This window comes from Cucurbita pepo, chromosome LG12 (genome assembly GCF_002806865.2).
Source record: "Cucurbita pepo subsp. pepo cultivar mu-cu-16 chromosome LG12, ASM280686v2, whole genome shotgun sequence".
Taxonomy (NCBI): domain Eukaryota; kingdom Viridiplantae; phylum Streptophyta; class Magnoliopsida; order Cucurbitales; family Cucurbitaceae; genus Cucurbita; species Cucurbita pepo.
In genome coordinates, this window is record NC_036649.1 from 1,493,728 (window position 1) to 1,513,820 (window position 20,093).

General features: G+C 36.1%; 2 protein-coding genes across 2 annotated transcripts; both read left to right on the plus strand.

Moving 5' to 3' along the window:
* Positions 1 to 95: 95 nt before the first annotated feature.
* On the plus strand, positions 96 to 5,268 carry LOC111806889 (DUF21 domain-containing protein At4g14240-like). Its single transcript, XM_023692402.1, has 13 exons — positions 96 to 538; positions 757 to 833; positions 1,050 to 1,133; positions 1,242 to 1,355; positions 2,053 to 2,136; positions 2,216 to 2,287; positions 2,420 to 2,487; positions 2,903 to 2,990; positions 3,106 to 3,179; positions 3,285 to 3,666; positions 3,748 to 3,794; positions 3,890 to 3,965; positions 4,997 to 5,268. Exons 1-13 carry the CDS (start codon positions 298 to 300, stop codon positions 5,081 to 5,083), a joined length of 1,494 nt encoding a protein of 497 aa, XP_023548170.1. The 5' UTR covers positions 96 to 297; the 3' UTR covers positions 5,084 to 5,268.
* Positions 5,269 to 14,085: 8,817 nt separating this feature from the next.
* Positions 14,086 to 19,158, plus strand: LOC111806890 (serine incorporator 3). The gene is made up of 6 exons (XM_023692403.1): positions 14,086 to 14,342; positions 15,444 to 15,677; positions 16,577 to 16,688; positions 16,782 to 16,956; positions 17,707 to 17,947; positions 18,636 to 19,158. The coding sequence occupies exons 1-6, from the start codon at positions 14,168 to 14,170 to the stop codon at positions 18,929 to 18,931; spliced, it is 1,233 nt and encodes a 410-aa protein (XP_023548171.1). The 5' UTR covers positions 14,086 to 14,167; the 3' UTR covers positions 18,932 to 19,158.
* Positions 19,159 to 20,093: the final 935 nt, after the last annotated feature.

Genomic DNA, 20,093 nt, shown 5'->3' on the forward strand with positions numbered 1-20,093 from the left:
ATATATATATATATATATATATATATATATATATATATATATATATATATATATATATATATTTTAAACAATAAAAAAAAAAGGATATGTATTTGGAAGGAAAAGGAAAAAAGGACTGACATCTATTCCATCTATCGAGACCAAACGAAATAAGCAAAGTACAGCCGCTACCAGAAAATCAACCATCCCGGAACTGGTCCGCCGGGAAGCGCAGAGGAGAGAGAGAGGGGGGAGATATTACGGTGCTGGTACAGAGAGAAGAAAGGAGGAAGAAGGAGAATCAGGATAGGATTGACGATGCATTTCTTAAATGCGGTGATGTTGACTCGAATGCTCACTCGGAATCCGGGTCTTGAATCGGAAGCCGGCGAAATTCCATTCGGATCGTTGTTGTGGATCACCTACGCCGGGATCTCTTGTGTCCTTGTTCTATTCGCTGGTATCATGTCTGGTTTGACCCTTGGCCTTATGTCTCTCGGCCTCGTCGACCTCGAAATTCTTCAACGTAGTGGCACCGCGGAGGAGAAGAAACAAGCTGGTTTGTTTTCTATTTGTGGTTCTGATTCTTCGACTGCCTATTCCACTGCGATTCTGTTCGATTCTTAGTGAAAAGAAATTTAGGACATATGCGTCTGTGTGTGTGTGTTTGTGTGGAGTGGATTCATGCGTGTTCTAGTAGCTTGCATCGTTTTGTTGCTTACAATTACAATTGTGTGTTATTCTAACTTGTTACGAATTGCGATTGTTTACTTTCAGCGGCTATACTACCAGTGGTTCAAAAGCAGCACCAGCTTCTTGTTACGTTGCTATTATGTAATGCCGTTGCAATGGAGGTAATTGAATTGATTGGATCCGGAACTCTTTTTGATAGTGAATACAAAACAGGAACGTTCTCCATTTCTTTTGAAATGAGGTTGAACTTTAGGTGGAGAAACACGTAATCGAAATTTTGGGATTTATATATATGAGATTTGTCAGTCAAATGCTTCTCCTCAATGTATTCGTTGTTGGTATAGATTTTTTACTGTTTTCGCATTTGCTATCTGCAGGCACTTCCTATATACTTGGATAAACTTTTTAATCAGTATCTTGCTATTATTCTCTCTGTGACATTTGTATTGGCATTTGGAGAGGTATGATTCTTTCTCCTTTTATAATTTGTCCTGGTTTTCCCTTAAACTCGATTCCAGTATATGGATAATTTATGCTTTTTTGTTTGGAATGTTTTCTGTTATTGCTAGGTTATACCACAAGCGATATGCACCCGGTATGGACTTGCTGTCGGTGCCAATTTCGTGTGTCTTGTACGAGTTTTGATGGTTATTTGCTACCCAATTGCATATCCCATCGGGAAGGTAATTTTCTAAACATGTTAGTTTGACCATGCTGTAAGCATGTGAGCTACGTAAATTGAGTTAATTACAACAGAATGACTGTATAGTCTTTATCATTACAAGGATTCTTTCAAAAAATGAAAAATTGCCATCGAAAAATTGGATAATTCTCACAAAAAAGTTAGGTGCATGCTCAAGTAGTCCATAGCATCTTTAAGAGCATGACTGAAAAGCCATGACTGGTAGCTTTTTCATCTTTGCTTGTTTTGTACGATATCGATGCCGTTCCTTAAGGATATTGAAAAGTTGAGCTGTAGTCACTGAAATTGGGATCCTGGACAATTCTTGTAGACTTATCACAAAGTATTGCAAGCCAACGGCTTCTGGTGGGTATGCCTTGGTTTTAGCTAATTCTTTTAAAAGTTACATGCATGCTAAACTAAGTATGCAGGCTTCTTATTGCTGTATGTATTGATTTCAAATTATTTATGTGTTTTATAACACCATTTCAAATTTGTTTTCCTTCCTCGTTTTTCTTCTGTAGTGTGTCATTGGGGGCATATGGAGGCATTAGTATTATTGAAATGAACTAAGGTTGTCAGAGAAAAGTGTTTTATTTTTTGAGTTGCTGTTTCACAAATGTTGGCTGCCGTTCCTTTGGTCCTCTCTTTCGTTTATGTTGACTCGTAAAGTCAATGAAAATTCTCTTACACTACAGGTTCTTGATTGCTTGCTGGGGCACAATGAGGCATTGTTTAGGCGTGCTCAATTGAAAGCTCTTGTCTCCATCCACAGTCTGGAGGTATGTAACAAAATTTGCTGCAGAACTCTCTAAATTCCGATAATTTTTTTCCCTTTTAAATCTCTCTACTTGTGCATAGGCGGGAAAGGGTGGTGAACTCACCCATGATGAAACAACAATCATTAGTGGAGCTTTAGATTTGACTGAAAAGGTAATTGCTGCAATGTCGTCGACTAGCTGTCTAACTTTCGCTTCTGTTGGATCGTTTCTTTAGGTCCTGCCTTCTAGTTTCAAACTATTTTGTATTTTAAATATCGTATTGTTTCTTATCGAATTTGAACAGACAGCTGAGGAGGCTATGACACCTATTGAATCAACTTTTTCCTTGGACGTAAATTCAAAATTGGACTGGTAAGGCTGCTCTCATGTTTCTAACAGTCACCTTTTGAAATTAGCTGTTACCATGGCCATTATAATATTAAATAATCACAGTATCAGCTATCTGCTCTCAGTTCGTTCGAAGTATACGAGGATAGTTGGTAGTATTTGAGTTTAATGACCCTGTCAGAATAAATATTTGTGGTACTATGGATGGTTGCTTTGTTAAAGATGTTTCTTAGTTCTTGTTTCTTGCTGATTTCCAGTAATTTCAAAGGAGCATGTACGTTAATATCTATATGTGATGTGAATTCTTATTTCCACCTTTTATTATAAACGTCTTCTTGGAATGAGTTTCTGCACCTTTAAAGATACTTTAGGAAGTAATTTGCCAAGTTTTTACTTGTGTGCAATGTCTCATCCTTTCTTGAACAACTAACTAACACAGGGAAGCAATGGGAAAAATTCTTGCTCGTGGTCATAGTCGAGTTCCTGTCTACGCTGGGAATCCAAAGAATATTATAGGGCTTCTCCTGGTGGGTATTGCAATAATCTTTCATTAAAAGATTTCCTCAGTCTAGATATCCCTTGATTTTTTTTACTGCCTAGATTTCTTCATTTTTTACTCTGACTTTACCTGCGTGGAATCAGGTGAAAAGCCTTTTAACAGTGCGACCTGAAACAGAGACCCCAGTCAGTGCCGTTTCTATTCGGAGGATTCCCAGGTGTGTGCTATTCTGCCGCTTTCCTGCGCTGCTCCCTGCCCCAATTTTCCAGAAGCATTTTTTTAACTGCTACTTATTACTGATTTATATTCTTATGAATGGCAGGGTTCCTTCCGACATGCCTCTTTATGATATATTGAACGAATTTCAGAAAGGGAGTAGTCACATGGCTGCTGTTGTGAAGGTAAAAGGGAAAAACAAGGCTCTTCCTCCTACATTGGTTGGAGAAGAATCTGAGGAAAATAAACTCTCAGTCATGGAATCCCAACTGACAACTCCTTTACTACGTAAGCACGACGAGAATTCAGATAGTGTCGTCCTTGATATCGATAGAACTTCCAAGACTTCTGGTATGAGTAGGCAACCTTCTTACCGACGCAATGATGCTTCTTCTATAAATGGGTTGAGCCATTTATCAGAGGACATAGAAGATGGTGAAGTAATTGGTATCATCACCCTTGAAGATGTATTTGAAGAACTTTTGCAGGTAAATCTTCTCCCCTTCACTTTGGGTCATAACGTTACCTATAATTTTAACCTATGCTGTAACATATCTTGATTGATGCAGGAGGAGATTGTTGACGAAACAGATGAGTATGTTGATGTTCACAAAAGGTAATTGTGCAGTTGATGCTTCTAATTCGTTCTTTTAAACTCTCAACGCCACATATTAAAGTTGTTTTTATTTGTTTCAATGATACTTTTTGCAGAATTCGTGTTGCTGCAGCTGCGGCTGCTTCCTCTATGGCAAGAGCTCCATCAATTAGGAGATTAACCGCTCAGAAGGTAGCAGTCTTTGTTTCATTTACACAATCCACAAATATCATGTTCTTTTCAATTGTTCTCTCATATCATAGATGAAAGTCATGGTATACTTTTACCAGCATTGTGATCCCACGTTGGTTGGAGAGAAATGTTCACACTGGTTGGAGAGAACAAAACATTTTTAATAAAAGTATGGAGACCTCTCCCTAATAGACGCGATTTAAAAATTTTGAGGGACACCCCAAAGGGAAAGTTTAAAGAAGACAATATTTGATAGCGGTGGGCTTGGACTATTACAAATGATATTAGAGTCAGACACCTGGTGATATGCTAGCGAAGAGGCTGAGTCCCGAAGGGGGGTGGACACGAGACAATATACCAGCAAGGATGCTGGGCCCCGAAGGGGAGTCGATTGGAGAAGGGAACAAATGCCAGCGAGTATGCTGGGCCACGAAGGGGGTGGATTGTGAGATCCCACATTGGTTGAGGAGGAGACGAAGATTCTCTATAAGGGTGTGGAAACCTCTCCCTAGCAGATGCATTTTAAAATTTTTGAGAGGAAACTCAAAAGGGAAAGCCCTGTGCTAGCAGTAGGCTTTAGCTGTTATAAGCAGCGTTAGTAGGGCCATTTTCTTAGGTTTTCTGTGTGCACTGAGGATTAGGTTTCTTCGGTATCGGGTCGATTTCGATTTAATATTATCTATATTGCTTGATACTTGTTCTTTTAGTCAAGGAAATTACTCAAGGCCGATCGATTCTACCAGTAGCAATCCTAGAATATGCTCCCCATGAAAAGAAACAGAAAATCGAACTCAATCTTGGAGCTCAAAATTCCCTGATAAGTTTCTTACACGATACATTTATGAGAAAATTTGAGTACACAACCTAGAGCAGAACAGCAAGCTGTAAATGAACCTTAATGAAATCATTGGTCCAGGGAAGTTGCCGGCTAATGCTTGGCACCATAGAAAGGTTTTATAGTGGAGGGCTTACTGGACAATAGTTTATATTATTCAATGCTAATAATTTATGTTTGCTTTGTAATGTCCCAGGGAGCTCAAACTAAACAGGTCCAAACATCGAAGAAGTCTACCGAGGAGGAATCAAATCCTGCGAAATCTCCAGGAACCAAGTCTTGAAAGTGTTGGAACAGTCAAAAGTTGAGAGCCAAGTTCATAATTTCAGAGGCCACAACACTTTCTTCCATGGCAATAAATGTGCAGGTAAACTAAATGCTAAAACTTAAGGCCTTCATTGTATGTATAATTTCAAAATTTTAGACCATTTATTAAAACTGATACTGTTATATCTTGGGATCCCCAAATTTTGACCCCGCTATATTGCGCCCTTATTTCAACTTAAAAAAAAAAAAAAAAAAAANAAATCAGGTATATGTGTTGTTGTGCATTTTATTTTGTTATTTAAGGCTTTTAGATTATGAACATCACCACCGCTACGGCGGTATAGAGATGTCCACAGGGCGGGTGGAGTTGGGAAGACTTTCTCTGCCCTCATCCCCGCTACCTTTTTAATTTTTCGTTCCTGTAAAATTTTTCATTTATTTTTGTTGGATTCCCGTGGATGGATAACTTGTGGGGATTGTGGAGATAATTTGTGGGGATTGAATCTTGTAATTTTTTTTCGTTTATTATTCTTTTGAAAAAAAAATAGTAATTTTAAAATTTTCATTTTTCAATGTTAATATTTATTTGAAAATTGTTAAAAAATCTTAATAAATCAATATATTTTAGTAAACATATATATAATATTCTTCCAACCTAATTTCTTAAAATTTAAATTATACTACTACAACATTGCTTTTAACCATTTAAAAAAATTTATAACAATTTTTTTTGTTTATATATTTTTTTAGAGTTTAACTATTTAAAAAAAATTATAACATAATTTATTTATTTATATATTTTTTAGAGTTTCAAAATTAGCTATTTTTTTTTTAAATTGAAACTGAAATCATCATCAAAATCTAAATATTTGAAATTTTTAGAATAGTTGATTTTTATCTATATGCTTATGAGAAAAGTTTATTACTTAGTTATTTATAGGCTAAAATTATATTAAATACTCGATAACTTTTAAAACAATCGGTTAAAATTGCAACTATTGTCTCATTTTAAAATTGCATACAACTGTTGGTAACTAATAAAATTTGAACTCGTTGTTCACAATTACATTACATAGTGTGCTTGATTGATGAACATTATTTAGACATGTGGGTGATTTATTAAACCTATTTCTCTCCTCAAGCAATCATATATGAATTGGGTTTACAATTTCATTACCATTTGTCTGATTCAGCCTAAGTTTTGACATACCCACATGAAACTTGTCTCCCTACCTGCCTAATCATCATGCATATATACATATATTGATAATTTCTTCTGCTGCTCAACACTAAAAATTGTAGAAGGTAGTTGTCCTAATGTGGCTGTCCCTAAAGACTAGGGTACAAATTCAAAATGTAACTACCAAAATCCATTCGATAAGGGTGTGGAAACTGGAAACCTCTCCCTAACACAGGGGTTTTAAAGCCCGAAAAGGGTGTGGAAATTGGAAACCTCTTCCTAACACAGGGGTTTTAAAGCCCGAAAAGGGTGTGGAAACCTCTCGATTTTAAAGCCCGAAAAAAAGAAGCTCGAAAGGGAAGCTGAAATAGAACAATATCTCCTAGCGATGAGCTTAGCTTGTCATACAAAATCTATCTGCCCTCTTCTCAAAACCTAGGTAGCTGCACAACTGACTCACATAATTAGGGTTTGTAATTCACATAATTAGGGTTTTAAACTCAGATAATTAGGGTATGAGAGGAATGTATAGGTTAGATAAAGCAAGCAAGAGTAGATACAAAATGATTGAGATGGTTGGAAGGACAACATATATATATATATCTAAAAGGATTGCATTGGAATGAGGTGTGTGGAGAATTACATTGTGTTGCTACGTAAAAGAAGAAGAGAGAAAGAAAGAAGTAGAAGAAGAAGAAGAAGAAGAAGAAGAATTGGTTGGGGTTGGGGTATGATGATGAGGATGAGAGTAGTTATGGCGATGCCGACATAGAAGCATGGAGATGCAAACCCTGATGATGTACAGCTTCCCTTTCTGCTGTCTTGCCGTTTCTTTCCACTTTGCAAATCTCTTTCCCATCATACTTTATCACTCCCTTTTCCCTTCTATTTTCCCTTCTATTTTCCCTTCTATTTTCCCAACAACCCAATTGCCCCCCATATTTATACATAATTCCTCTCTCTCCCTCCCTCTCTCTCCCTCCCTCTCTCTCTCTCTCTCTCTCTCTCTCTCTCTCTCTCTCTCTCTCTCTATATATATATATATATATATATATATATCCAAATAATAAACTAACAGAGTGCACTTCAGAATTCGATTGCTATATGAACTCTCTCTCTCTCTCTACATATATATATATATATTATATCTATATATCTTTTAAAAAGTAAGGAGCAATAATGATCTTAATAGAACAATACCAGCGACACTGAAGTAAGAAACCCCCTAATGAAATCAACTAACTGATCATCTGTGAAATTAACACCCTCCATATCCTGAAACTGAGCTTGGCCGTTTTCCAATTCCACCCCCATGATTAATGCCGAAACCCTGCTGAGATCCTATTGCGACAGTGAGGCCTGCGAACAGGACACGGTTCAAAGCTGAAAACATAAGACCGATTGAATNTCTCTCTCTCTCCCTATCTCTCTCTCTATAACTCTCTCTCTCTCTCTATAACTCTCTCTCTCTCTATATCTCTCTCTCTCCCTCTCCCTCTCCCTCTCCATATCTCTCTCTCTCCATATCTCTCTCTCTCTCTCCATATATATCTCTCTCTCTATATATCTATCTCTCTCTCTATATATCGCTCTCTCTCTCTCTCTCTCTTTCTATAACTCTCTCTCTCTATATATCTCTCTCTCTCCATATGTCTCTCTCTCTATATGTATATCTATCTCTCTCTCTCTCTCTCCATCTCTCTCTCTCCATCTCTCTCTCTCCATCTCTCTCTCTCTCTCTCTCTATATCTACCTCTCTCTCTCTCTCTCTCTCTCCATCTCTCTCTCTCTCTCTCTCTCTCTCCATCTCTCTCTCTCTCTCTATATATATATATGTCTTTCTCTCTATCTCTCTCTATATATATCTCTCTCTATATCTTTCTCTCTTATATCTCTTTCTATATCTCTCTTTCTATATCTCTCTCTATATATATATCTCTCTCTTATCTCTCTCTCTCTCTCTCTCTATATATATATATATATATCTCTCTCTCTCTCTATAATATATATATCTTTTGGTTATGATTTTCCTAAGTTTTTTGGTTTTGGAGGTGAGTGTTAGGTGTAGGGTATAACCTTTTGTGCAACATCACGTGGAATTTCCTTCTCTTTCTCTCCCTAAAGATTCAACCTAAACTTCATTTTCAGATAAACCTTGCCTGCCATTAACAAAGTACACATAAAACTCCAACCTTATCTGTTTATCTCCAAACCTTTTTCCTTAACCCCACCATTTTCCTCATCTCCCAACACTTTGCCTTTCTTCTCCAACCCGCCCCACCCGAGCCACCGCTACCAAAATTTTACGTTCTAACTTTTTGTATGTATCGTAGGTTTTATTTCGTTTTTTTTCGGTCGAGTTTCGTATACGTTAGCTTTTAGGTTTGTGTCTATCACCGTCTACTTTATTGCTGAGATGAGGATTTATGGAGCATAGTGTCACAATTGCACTCTGTTGAGACTCGTAACATGATTGTGTATGGTACGTACTCTTGTCCTCGAGTAAATCAGCCAACTAAAAATTGGGTCACTGATGGCACGAGTGACGTATGCTCAAGGCTTCAACCCCGTTATTAAGAAAATGTTTTAGAAAATAGGGTCGGATAAAATTTTAGAAAAACGTTTGGAAATCAATTTAAGAAAGTAATGTTATAGGTTAGCAAGTAGCGAGCAACAACGGTATCAATAGTGTATAACCCGGGATAGGAAGAATTGACAACTAGTAGCATCCTCTATAATATATATCTTGGGGTATTTTAGCCTTAATGGGTATAAATTTGATTTTGACGAATGAAATAATAAAGAACGGGCTAACACGAAAACAAGTAGGGTATGGAACGGACATGTGGCCACAGTTAATACGTCTTGGACAAGCATAACTGCGACATGTGGCTCCTACAAAATAAATAAAAGGAAGCTAGCCGAGTGTAACAACCGAAGCCCACCGTTAGCAAATATTGTCCGCTTTAGTCCGTTATGTATCGCCCTCAGCCTCATAGTTTTAAAACACGTCTACTAAGGGGAGGTTTCCATACCTTTATAAGGAATGATTCGTTTCCTTCTCCAACCCATGGGGGATCTCAATCCATTTCTTGGAGGGTAGTGTCCTCGCTAGCACACCACATGGTGTCTGGTTTTGATACCATCTGTAACAGCTCAATCCCACCACTAGCAGATATTGTCAATCTCACAATCTTAAAACGCGTCTACTGGGGAGATGTTTTCACACCGCATTCCCCTGGGATCTCACATCGAGAAAGCTCGATCGTAGCTAATTTTTACACTCTTTATATCAATTTTATATAAACTCGACAAACGAAACTCGTAGGAAGATGCATACACACTAAACTTTATCGCTCGTCTTTCCTCTTCGATCGGCTCGTACTTTCTTTTACACTTTTTAAATTAACTTTACAAAAAAAAAAAAAAAAAAAAAAAAATTAAATAAATAGAAGGTAAGAGGAAGATGCAAAGTGATGAAATTGTTTAGAGAAGAGGCAAATGAAAGCACGTGAGGTGGTGACCCACGAGGGCCAATGCCGAGCCCACTGCCGGCCGATGCCTCCCGCAAGGGGCGACGGACAAGACCCCCTCGCTGTTTAGCTTCGATTATTGACATGCATGCATGTTAATTTGCCTGTTTCTTTCCCTCACTTTTTTGGCTTAATTAGCTAAGGCTGCTCGTCCTTTGGCCCCGATTTCTACGGTTGCGGTGCGTTTTATTATTATTATTTTTAGGTCTAAATCCCGTTTTCGTGTCGTGTGCGTTTTATTATTATTATTTTTAGGTCTAAATCCCGTTTTCGTGTCGTGTTCGTATCTCTAACTTATTTGACTTTGAAATCATGTTCGTATTAACACAGATACTCGAACCTATTTTGTTGATTTGTTAATTTTTTTTCAAAGTTTTAGAGATTAAATCGAACTTTTTTTAATAAACTTTTAATTTATTCGATTTCAAAAGATTATTGATTTTGATGGGTAAACCAAAAATTGGTGACCCATTCTAGGATTTAATGAGTTTATGCAACTCAAGTGGCGCTGAGTGTGATTTATGGAATCATAAGTCATTTGCGTAACGGAACGAATCACTAAAGTGGGTGAAGTTTGTTAGGAACTACGACCCTCTATAATGGTATGATATTGTCCAGTCTGAGCTCTATAATTCTCTTCTCGAACAAGCCCTCGAGCACCTTTCTCTTAATTGAGGCTCGACTTATTCTCTAGAGCCTTCAGTACACTGTTTGTTCGATACTTGACTCACTTTTGCGTCTTTTAAGGCTCACAACTTTTTTGTTCTGACACTTAAGGATTCTATTGACATGACTAAGTTAAAGACATGACTCTAATACCATGTTAGGAACAACGACCCTCCACAATAGTATAATATTGTCCACTTTGAACATAAGCTCTTCTCCCGACATTTCTCAACAAAGTTTAAGTCAATTTAAGCATAGCTCAATGGATAAAACATCAATTACTGACTCGAAGGATGATGACTCGATTATCTGTCCTCTCAAGAACATTATGGACCCACTTTTTTACTAGATGAAGATTGATTGCATGGGGTTATAAAGTTAATAAGATAACAAGATATTTTTAAGAGAGAGAAATCGATGCAACATGTTTCTCCCTAATATATCATTTAGAACGGGTTGTTTGAACACGACTCTCTTTCAAATCATAGAACAGAGCCCTGAACGGGACGGATAATCTCCATCTAAATGGAGAATGAAAGAGGTACTTCAGAGAGATTTTTCTCTGTTACCTGAATAGGGTCGGGGACAAAGATTATATTTCCCGTCTTACCCCAACCAAATCACTACCCGCCTCACTTTTACATATAAATATAAATGTATCTATATTATATTGAAAAATCGAAAATTATCTATTAAAATTTTTAAAAATGAATATATTTAAAATATATATATATAGAATAGGAAAAAATTTATCGTAGGGAATCTCCACCCTAATCACTGTGAAAAATAAATGGGTTAAAATAGGAGGTAGGGACGGGAGCTGGGAAGACATCTACGTCCCCGCTCAATCCCATGAACATCTCTAGAAACAATATGGTTGTTTGACCGATTCTCTCTCAAATGATAGAGCAGAGAGACCGAAAGAATGCGGTTGAACGTTCTATAGCTGATATTTCTCTCTCTCTCTCTCTTTCTCGTGACAAAAAATTAGAGAGACTGAACAGACGTGAGTTGTAGTATAAATAATCTCCCTCGGAAATGAAACATAAGAAGGAGACTGAAACAACATGGTTAACGGATCGTTTTTCACTCAACCGTAAAAACGTAAAACATAAGAAAGACACTAAAACAACATGGTTAACGGGTCGTATAAGAAAGATACTAAAACAACATGGTGAACGGGTCGTTTTTCACTCGACCGTAAAATCGTAAAACATAAGAAAGATACTAAAACAACATGGTGAACGGGACGTTTTTCACTCGACCGTAAAAACGTAAAACATAAGAAAGATACTAAAACAACATGGTTAACGGGTCATATAAGAAAGATACTAAAACAACATGGTGAACGGGTCGTTTTTCACTCGACCGTAAAAACGTAAAACATAAGAAAGATACTAAAACAACATGATTAACGGGTCATATAAGAAAGATACTAAAACAACATGGTGAACGGGTCGTTTTTCACTCGACCGTAAAAACGTAAAACATAAGAAAGATACTAAAACAACATGATTAACGGGTCGTATAAGAAAGATACTAAAACAACATGGTGAACGGGTCGTTTTTCACTCGACCGTAAAAACGTAAATCCGTTCTTACACCTATTTAAACGGTAGAAATAAGAGGTGGTTTTTATCTCTTCATAATTCTCTTTGTTTTCCATAAAAGTTCCAAAAATCTATCTGGTTTGGTTCAATAATGAAAAAGGAAGTAGTTGGAGGGTATGTTTCATAAAGACTTGACCAACTGAGGACATTACAGAAATATTATATACATATAATCTAAGGGGCCAAAGTCTAATAAGCTAAAGTTTGTGGGGGGGAAAAAGAAAACACAACCAGCTCAGGATGTGACTAACTGAAACACCACAATCACAAGTACCATTCCCACTTCTAATCAATAACCACACATACAAATCTCTCCCACGTGCCAAACACTCTTTGCCCACCACGTCGTACGCCTCCGATCCCGCGTTTTTGGCTAAGATTTCAAATTTGTTTTCTGAACATCGTTCAATTATGAAACAAAAGTAAACAAGGGCGTACACGAGTTGGGATGGATTAAATTGGAAAAATGTCTTGGACCCATTCGAAATTTTGAGTTGGTGACCCGAACAACTCGAATAGAGCTAACTGTTGGATGATAAAAGTCCCACATGGGCTAATTTAGGGAATGACCATGGGTTCATAAGTGAGGAACACTAACCCCATTGGTGTGAAGCCTTTTGGAGTAGCCCCAAGTAAAGCCATGAGAGCTTATGACAATATCATACCATTGTGGAGAATCGAGAGAGTCGTGTTCATCTAACACTAACAATCCAACCGAACCCACTAACATCGTTTACTAAATTGAAATATTCTTAATCTTTCTAAAAGTTGAGTTTTTGGTTGGTCTGGTTGATCGGACCAAAAATTTGACATACCCTAATTTTTATGGTTTGAGTTGTGTAGTCTGACGTCGTTACAAACTATTCTAAAATTAAATTTTGATCGTTCATTATTAGAATATAAATTTATTTTAAATTTATGTTGAAAAATAAAATAATAATTTTTTGAAAAATAAATGAATAAATAAAAATTGTATTTAAAAAATAAATAATTATCCAAGAAATTTAAAATATAATTTATTTTAGTGAGGTGGGATTATTAATGGGGTATGGAATAAAACAAGATTTTGAGTTGTGGGACATAATTTTTCTGTGTATTACACACAATTTGAGTTATCCCTAACTTAAATTATTTTTCTCTCTCTAGCGGTGGCAACCAAAATATTATAATAATTTTTATTTTTATATTTTAAAAAATAATCCATAAAAAGAAAAATGAGAAAATATATTTAAATAATATCAATTAGGCTTCAATCATTAATTAACGAGTATATCCCGATATCATATCGAGTACAAAATAAGTATACTTTTCGAGTCTTCTTCCCTCGTCAAGGATGGTTGGTGAGATCCCACATCGGTTGGAGAGGGGAACAGTATATTCCGATATCATCTCGAGCACAAAGATATTAATAAACTTTCAAAAGTAACGTTAAAAAGCGAGGAGATAATTTATCAGGTGTCGATAGACGGTTTTCGTCCATATATTGACGGTAAGATTTTATTTAAATGTTTTTTTTATAAAGGTAAATGATGTTAATGCTACTTTTAAAATTTTATGAGTATTTTTAAATTCAGGGTATATTTAATTTTTTTTTTTTTATAATTAATAAAAAAATTTAAGTTCATGAGTATTTTTGAAACTTTATTGAAAGTTGAAGGATATTTTTGAAACTACTGTCGTCACCACGACTATCGGTAAGGGTATTGTGGAGACTTGTTTGAAAGTTGGAGGGTATTATGGGAATTTTTTGAAAGTTTAGGGACATTTTTGGAAAAAAGAATACAAAGTTATGGTATTTTTATTAATTTGGTTTTTTTTTTTTAATTTTATATTTTGGAGATAAATAGTATTTTATTTTTATTAGAAAAGGCCATATTTCTCAAAGAAAAAGCCCACTATTCTTATTGGGCCAAGAGTACAGGCCTGTATAAATCCCGTTTGCATAAGCCCATACCCGAAAGCCCAACCCATTACCCGCGAAAATTTTCTAAAGGAAAATTCGATCAATTGCAAAATTGCTTGTTATACGCAAAACTGAAGGACGACTTCTCTGGAAGACGAGAACAAGAAGAAGAGCGTCATCCAGAATTCTCGAGGTCGAGAGCTAAGCAATGTCCTGCTTGTTTTCGTGCTGTGCATCTCTCACATGCGGTCTCTGCTCCTCTGTTGCTTCCGGAATCTCCAGAAGCTCCGCTAGACTTGCTTATTGTGGCCTTTTCGGCGTCTCCTTGGTCACTTCATGGATTCTCAGAGAGTTTGGAGCTCCTCTGATGGAGAAGATGTCATGTGAGTTTCGTCACTTGTTTGAATTTTCGTTATTCTAGCCGATTTCAATTGGTTATTCGTATATTCGATTTTCTTGGCGTCTTCTGCTGAATGTCTCGAGCGTCGTTATTATTGTGGAGACAGATTGTGGTTTTGTTGCTTCTCGAGCTTAATTTTTGGTTTTTTCTGGTGTGTAATTTTAATTCCATGATTTAATCGATCGCGGTATGCTCGTCGGTATTGAATTACGTTATGTCGCTGTATTAATTTGGTTAAATGTGGCTACTCGTTGAATCGACCGAGGCCTCAGTCTAATTTTCTGAGGAACGGTGACTTGACTCGGGCTGATTGGATACTAGAATTCATAATCATCATTATTACCTTTTTGTTGTACCTGAAGCTAGTTTATGCTTGCCAATTGGGGCGGGCGGTTTATTGAGTGTATCTGGGGTTTCTATACGTTGAAATGGAAGTTAATTGAAGTTTTGGTTAGTCTAACAGGCAAGTCTTCTCTAAATCTCAGGCTTTCAAAAAGGAAAAATATAAAAGCTCGTCTCCCAAGTTGATCAATTGTGAGTTGCATCTTATGAAAGTAATTAATAAATAATAGGCAGACTCCCTTGATTGGATTGAATAGGATGTTCTCACTAAATAAAATTCTTGGAACGAATATTATTGCTTCTCTAGTTGATCTGTATAGGTGATATTGACTATTGTTTTCACTCTCCAAGGTTACTTCACACTCTAAATTTATCTTTTAAAATCCAATAGTTTAACGTTATTTGCAATTAACTAGCAAAACGGATACTATAAGATACATTAGGGGGGAGAATAAAAATCAGGAAGTTTGTCGATGTCGTGAGTTATTACTTGCAGGAGATGTTCTTGAATAAAACATTAGGGGAGAGCATAAAAGTTTGATTGCTTTTAAGCCTTATTTGAGGCTATAATGTTTATGAAATGGTGTTTTCTGGAACCGTGATCCTTAAGTTACAAAGTAACTAGAAGCTTTAATTGTTTATCATATGATGGAAATGTCACTGGCTCAATAATAAAGATTAAGAGTGCTTCATTTTTCTTTTTTTTTTTTGAATTTATAGATGTTGTCTTGTTTGTTAATAGGGATAAAAACTGAGGCACAACCAGAGGAATGGTTTCAAATGCAAGCAGTTCTTCGTGTGAGCTTAGGAAATTTCTTGTTTTTTGCTATATTTGCCCTCATAATGATTGGTGTAAAAGACCAAAACGACAGACGTGATGCATGGCATCATGGAGGATGGATGGCTAAGATGGTGATCTGGATTTTGTTAGTCGTCCTCATGTTTTTCCTTCCAAATGTTGTCTTCTCAATATATGGTGAGTTGTCACTTGTACTCTTCCTTCCTAAACCCGAATTTCTTGTCTATTTTTCTTTAAACAAGGTAATCAAAAGTTACTGTAAACCTTGGTAGGTACTTTGAGCTTGCAGGAATGCTCATAGCAAGAAAGCTTCAAAGTACTACTCAATTAAGTACTTTAATCCCTTCCTCTTGAAAAAAGAAACTCATTTCTTCAATGGGAAACAAGAAACTTTACATCAAATATATATATGATAAGTATGAAAAGAGGAGGAAAACTCAGGAACCAAAGGAAGTTACCAAAAGAGAAACAAAAGGATACTGCTGGCATTGATAGAAAGATAACTATAGTTACAGAAAAACCTCCAAAAGAGTAGACCAATTAGAAGCCAAAAAACGCAGCTAGATGAGACCTTGGAAAATTCCTCTCCAAATATTTAAGTACTTTTGGATGCTTTTAGACAATCAATAATTATTGAGGAATTAACCAGCTTTCCATCATTAAGGATAAACAATTCAATTTAGTAAGATTATCATTAAGAAAATTGTAATTGCATGTTTTGGAAATAGTGACTTCTCCTTTATACTTTGGCTGGTTTAGTTTACTCTCAAGTCATATTTTCCAATATTTATCTTCTTATCTCCCATAATTTCAGAGGAATAATTTTTTTGTCTCTATAGATGTGGTAGAATCAAGTTGTGTGAACAAGATCAATCGAAAATGCTTCTGACATTAATCTATGGACCTTTGATTTGCTCAGGACAGTTTGTCTAGTTGCCTTGCATTTCACCACAACTTGATATTTTTTGTTCATTTTAATGTGATTTCCTTTTATGCTTGTGCTATTGATTTTACACATCTGAAAAGGACAACTATTTAGAGTTAGGTGTCTTTGTGTAACCTTCTCGTATTTGCAGGAGTTCTATCCATATTTGGGGCTGGGTTGTTTTTATTGGTTCAAGTGATTCTCTTACTTGACTTTACACACTCGTGGAATGACTCCTGGGTCGAGAAGGATGAACGGAAATGGTGAGTTCAAGTTTTACTTGCTGCCTCCCTAAGACAATACCATTTTTTGTCCAAATCTTGTTTCGTTGCTCATTAACTAATTGGTATGGATAGGTATATTGCTCTTCTTGTGGTATCAATTGGTTGCTACCTTGCCGCATTCGCTATCCCGGGACTTTTGTTTATTTGGTTCAATCCCTCAGGCCATGACTGTGGCCTCAATGTCTTCTTCCTAGTCATGACCATGATTCTTGCATTTGTATTTGCTGTAATTGCTTTGCACCCAGCGGTAAGTACTTTATGTTATTGTTTTATAGTGCGTATTTGACATAACTTCGTGTTGTATCTCTTATATTATATCCATTCCAGCACATTTCCTATTCTGCATTCTATGAATTCCAGCTGTGTTATTGAATTGAAGCTCTGTAACCCTTCTTCCTGTGGACATCCAATAAGTTTATACACCGTTAGTAAGTAGACTGAGATAGTTGAAACAGAATATTAAATGCCAATTGCCAAAGGTGGGAAATGCTTGGGAAAAACGCTTTTTCCCCCATAACGAGCGATTGGCATGAAATAGCAAGTCATGTTCTATCCATTTAAGGAAATCGTCTAATGCTTTATGTTTCGTTGCAGGAACAATAAGAATATATATATATATATATATATATATATATATATATATATATATATATATATATATTGTTGAGGATTGTTGGGAGGGAGTCCCATATTGGTTAGGGAATGATCATGGGTTTATAAGTAAGGAATACATCTCCATTGGTATGAGGCCTTTTGGGGAAGCCCAAAGCAAAGCCATGAGAGCTTATGCTCAAAGTGGACAATATCATATCATTGTGGAGATCCGTGATTTCTAACATATATCTCATGGGAATATGCTAGATTTATGTTATTTAAAATGAGATTGCATCTCTATTCTCTCCATAGATTATTTATTTATTTATTATTATTATTATTATTTTTTTATGGAAAAGAATAAAATTTGGACCTGATTAATGTGGTTGGTTATTTTAAACAGGTAAATGGAAGTCTATTGCCTGCTTCTGTGATATCAGTTTACTGCGCATATGTGTGCTATACTGGTCTTTCTAGTGAACCACGTGACTACGTGTGCAATGGTCTTCATACAAAATCTAAAGCAGTCTCCGTTGGTACCCTTGTCCTTGGAATGCTCACAACCGTCCTCTCTGTTATTTATTCTGCTCTTCGTGCTGGATCTTCGACAACATTTCTTTCTCCCCCATCTTCACCAAGAGCAGGTGCGTATGCCTAAACTTGCAGGACACCTCCATTACTAAATAGTTTAATTACCAATTGTGCAATGCAAGGGAGAGGACTCATAGAGTTCATTCGAAGAATATTTATTAATAACATTTTTTATGTTGTTAAGTTATAGGGTCGAGAGATTTGAACCTCTAACCTTATGGTTGAGGGTGTATGCCTCGATCCTCAGGTTGGATTTGAACCTCTAACCTTATGGTTGAGGGTGTATGCCTCAATCCTCAGGTTGGATTTGAATCTCTAACCTTATGGTCGAGGGGTGTATGTCTCAATCCTCAGGTTGAATTTGAATCTCTAACCTTATAGTCGTGGGTGTATGCCTCAATCCTCAGGTTGGATTTGAATCTCTATTATGGTTGAGGGTGTATGTCTCAATCCTCGGGTTGGATTTGAATCTCTAACTTTATGGTCGTGGGTGTATGCCTCAATTCTCAGGTTGACCGTTTAGTAATATTATACATTAGTACAAATTATTTACTTTTCCAACTCGCGTCATTTTCTATGCATTAAAGTAGAATTTTAGTCAAGCACTGGAACGGTTTTCTCAAAACATAGACGGGAAAAAACAGAAAAAGAGATGAGAAGATTTTGAACTCGGATTTTTTTAAGGAGGGAATGGTGTTCATCGCTGCATTATTGGCTTCTAATTTCTCATTGTTTGGCTAGGTGGGAGTAAACCTCTTCTTGAAGCAGAAGACTTGGAGGATGGAAAGAACAAAAAAACAGGAGAGGGACAGCCTGTCAGTTACTCCTATACATTCTTCCACCTCATATTTGCTCTTGCAAGCATGTACTCAGCCATGCTACTTTCAGGCTGGACTAGCCTGAACGAGAGCTCGGACCTCATAGACGTTGGCTGGACGTCAGTTTGGGTACGTATTGGCACAGAGTGGGTCACTGCTGCTCTATATATTTGGTCACTCATCGCCCCTCTCCTTCTCCCCGATCGCGAGTTCTTTTAGGTCTGTCATTTCATTCCGAGTGTATATTTAGCATACTAGTATATATTTCTATAACTCTAAGCTGCTGGGAACAGGAAGAACATCAGCCTATTGGGTCTCTAAGAAAAAAAAGTATAGCAAAAAAAAAGTGTTGTATAGTTGAATCTTAAATTCTGTGTAGTTGTGGACTGTCCACAAAAATATCCATATATTGTATTAAGTTTTTGTTTCTATTGTTTGTTTTGAACTTTTGGGCATCTTTTAATTGCTTCAAATTTTGTTTGTTTGTTTTTCTTTTTTTGGCATTTTATTGGTTTGAAATTTTGGTTACCTTTGTAGCTACGATATAATAATTTAGTTGGTTCAATTTTACACGTTTTTCTTTTAGTTGGTCACGAAGAAATTCTTTATTAATTATCATTTTAAAAGTATATGGTTTGATCTCTCACATTTTAATGGTTGAACTATATAAAACAATATATTTTTATCGCTAAAATATTTCAAATTTGAGTAATTATCCTTTGTATATATAGTTCAACAATGATGGGATTCAAATATTAGTTATTCTTAAAACTTATAAATGAAACTTTATATATATATATATATCTTATCAATTTCTTTGAGTTTCATTCTTGCGATCGTACTCTTCAAGCGAGATATTTAACGTGTTGATACATAGAGAGCCTAATATCTGTCGCTTATGGCTAAGACTATTGAAGTATCTAATCTCATTTACTCTCCCAACTTTCATCTCTCGTATCGAGCAACAGAGTGTTTTCGTCGTTGGTGTTCTTTTCAATCTCTATGCATTTTATCGTTCCACTAGAAATTCCCTCTACTCCTACCGTACTCTAGGTTGGTAGTTTTCACTGCCTCTCCAAGCTTGAGTCCTGGGATTTGAGAGGCAACTTTTATTTTATATATTTATATGTAATTCTAAATATAAAGATTCATTTATGAAATTCCAAACAAACAATGACCCAAGAAGTTTAACGTTACCCATAAACACCATTAATTTTTTTAAAAATTAAATAAATACGTTCCCTCATTTTCGTTACCTTTCTTTTTATAGAATTATTAATTTATTTGCCAGAAACTCAACAGTCATTTAAACATAATTTCATCAACTTTACCGGAAAAACAAATTAATTAATTATATATATTAAAAATATATTGTGTTTCT

What these genes read in the sequence shown, in the direction of transcription:
- LOC111806889 (XM_023692402.1), top strand. Translation starts at nt 298, where the DNA reads ATGCATTTCTTAAATGCGGTGATGTTGACTCGAATGCTCACTCGGAAT. An exon ending in TTGTATTGGCATTTGGAGAG is followed by an intron (nt 1,134 to 1,241) that starts GTATGATTCTTT and finishes TGTTATTGCTAG; the next exon opens with GTTATACCACAAGCGATATG. An exon ending in TATTTGAAGAACTTTTGCAG is followed by an intron (nt 3,667 to 3,747) that starts GTAAATCTTCTC and finishes TGATTGATGCAG; the next exon opens with GAGGAGATTGTTGACGAAAC.
- LOC111806890 (XM_023692403.1), top strand. Translation starts at nt 14,168, where the DNA reads ATGTCCTGCTTGTTTTCGTGCTGTGCATCTCTCACATGCGGTCTCTGC. An exon ending in TGTTGTCTTCTCAATATATG is followed by an intron (nt 15,678 to 16,576) that starts GTGAGTTGTCAC and finishes TCGTATTTGCAG; the next exon opens with GAGTTCTATCCATATTTGGG. An exon ending in GAGAAGGATGAACGGAAATG is followed by an intron (nt 16,689 to 16,781) that starts GTGAGTTCAAGT and finishes TGGTATGGATAG; the next exon opens with GTATATTGCTCTTCTTGTGG.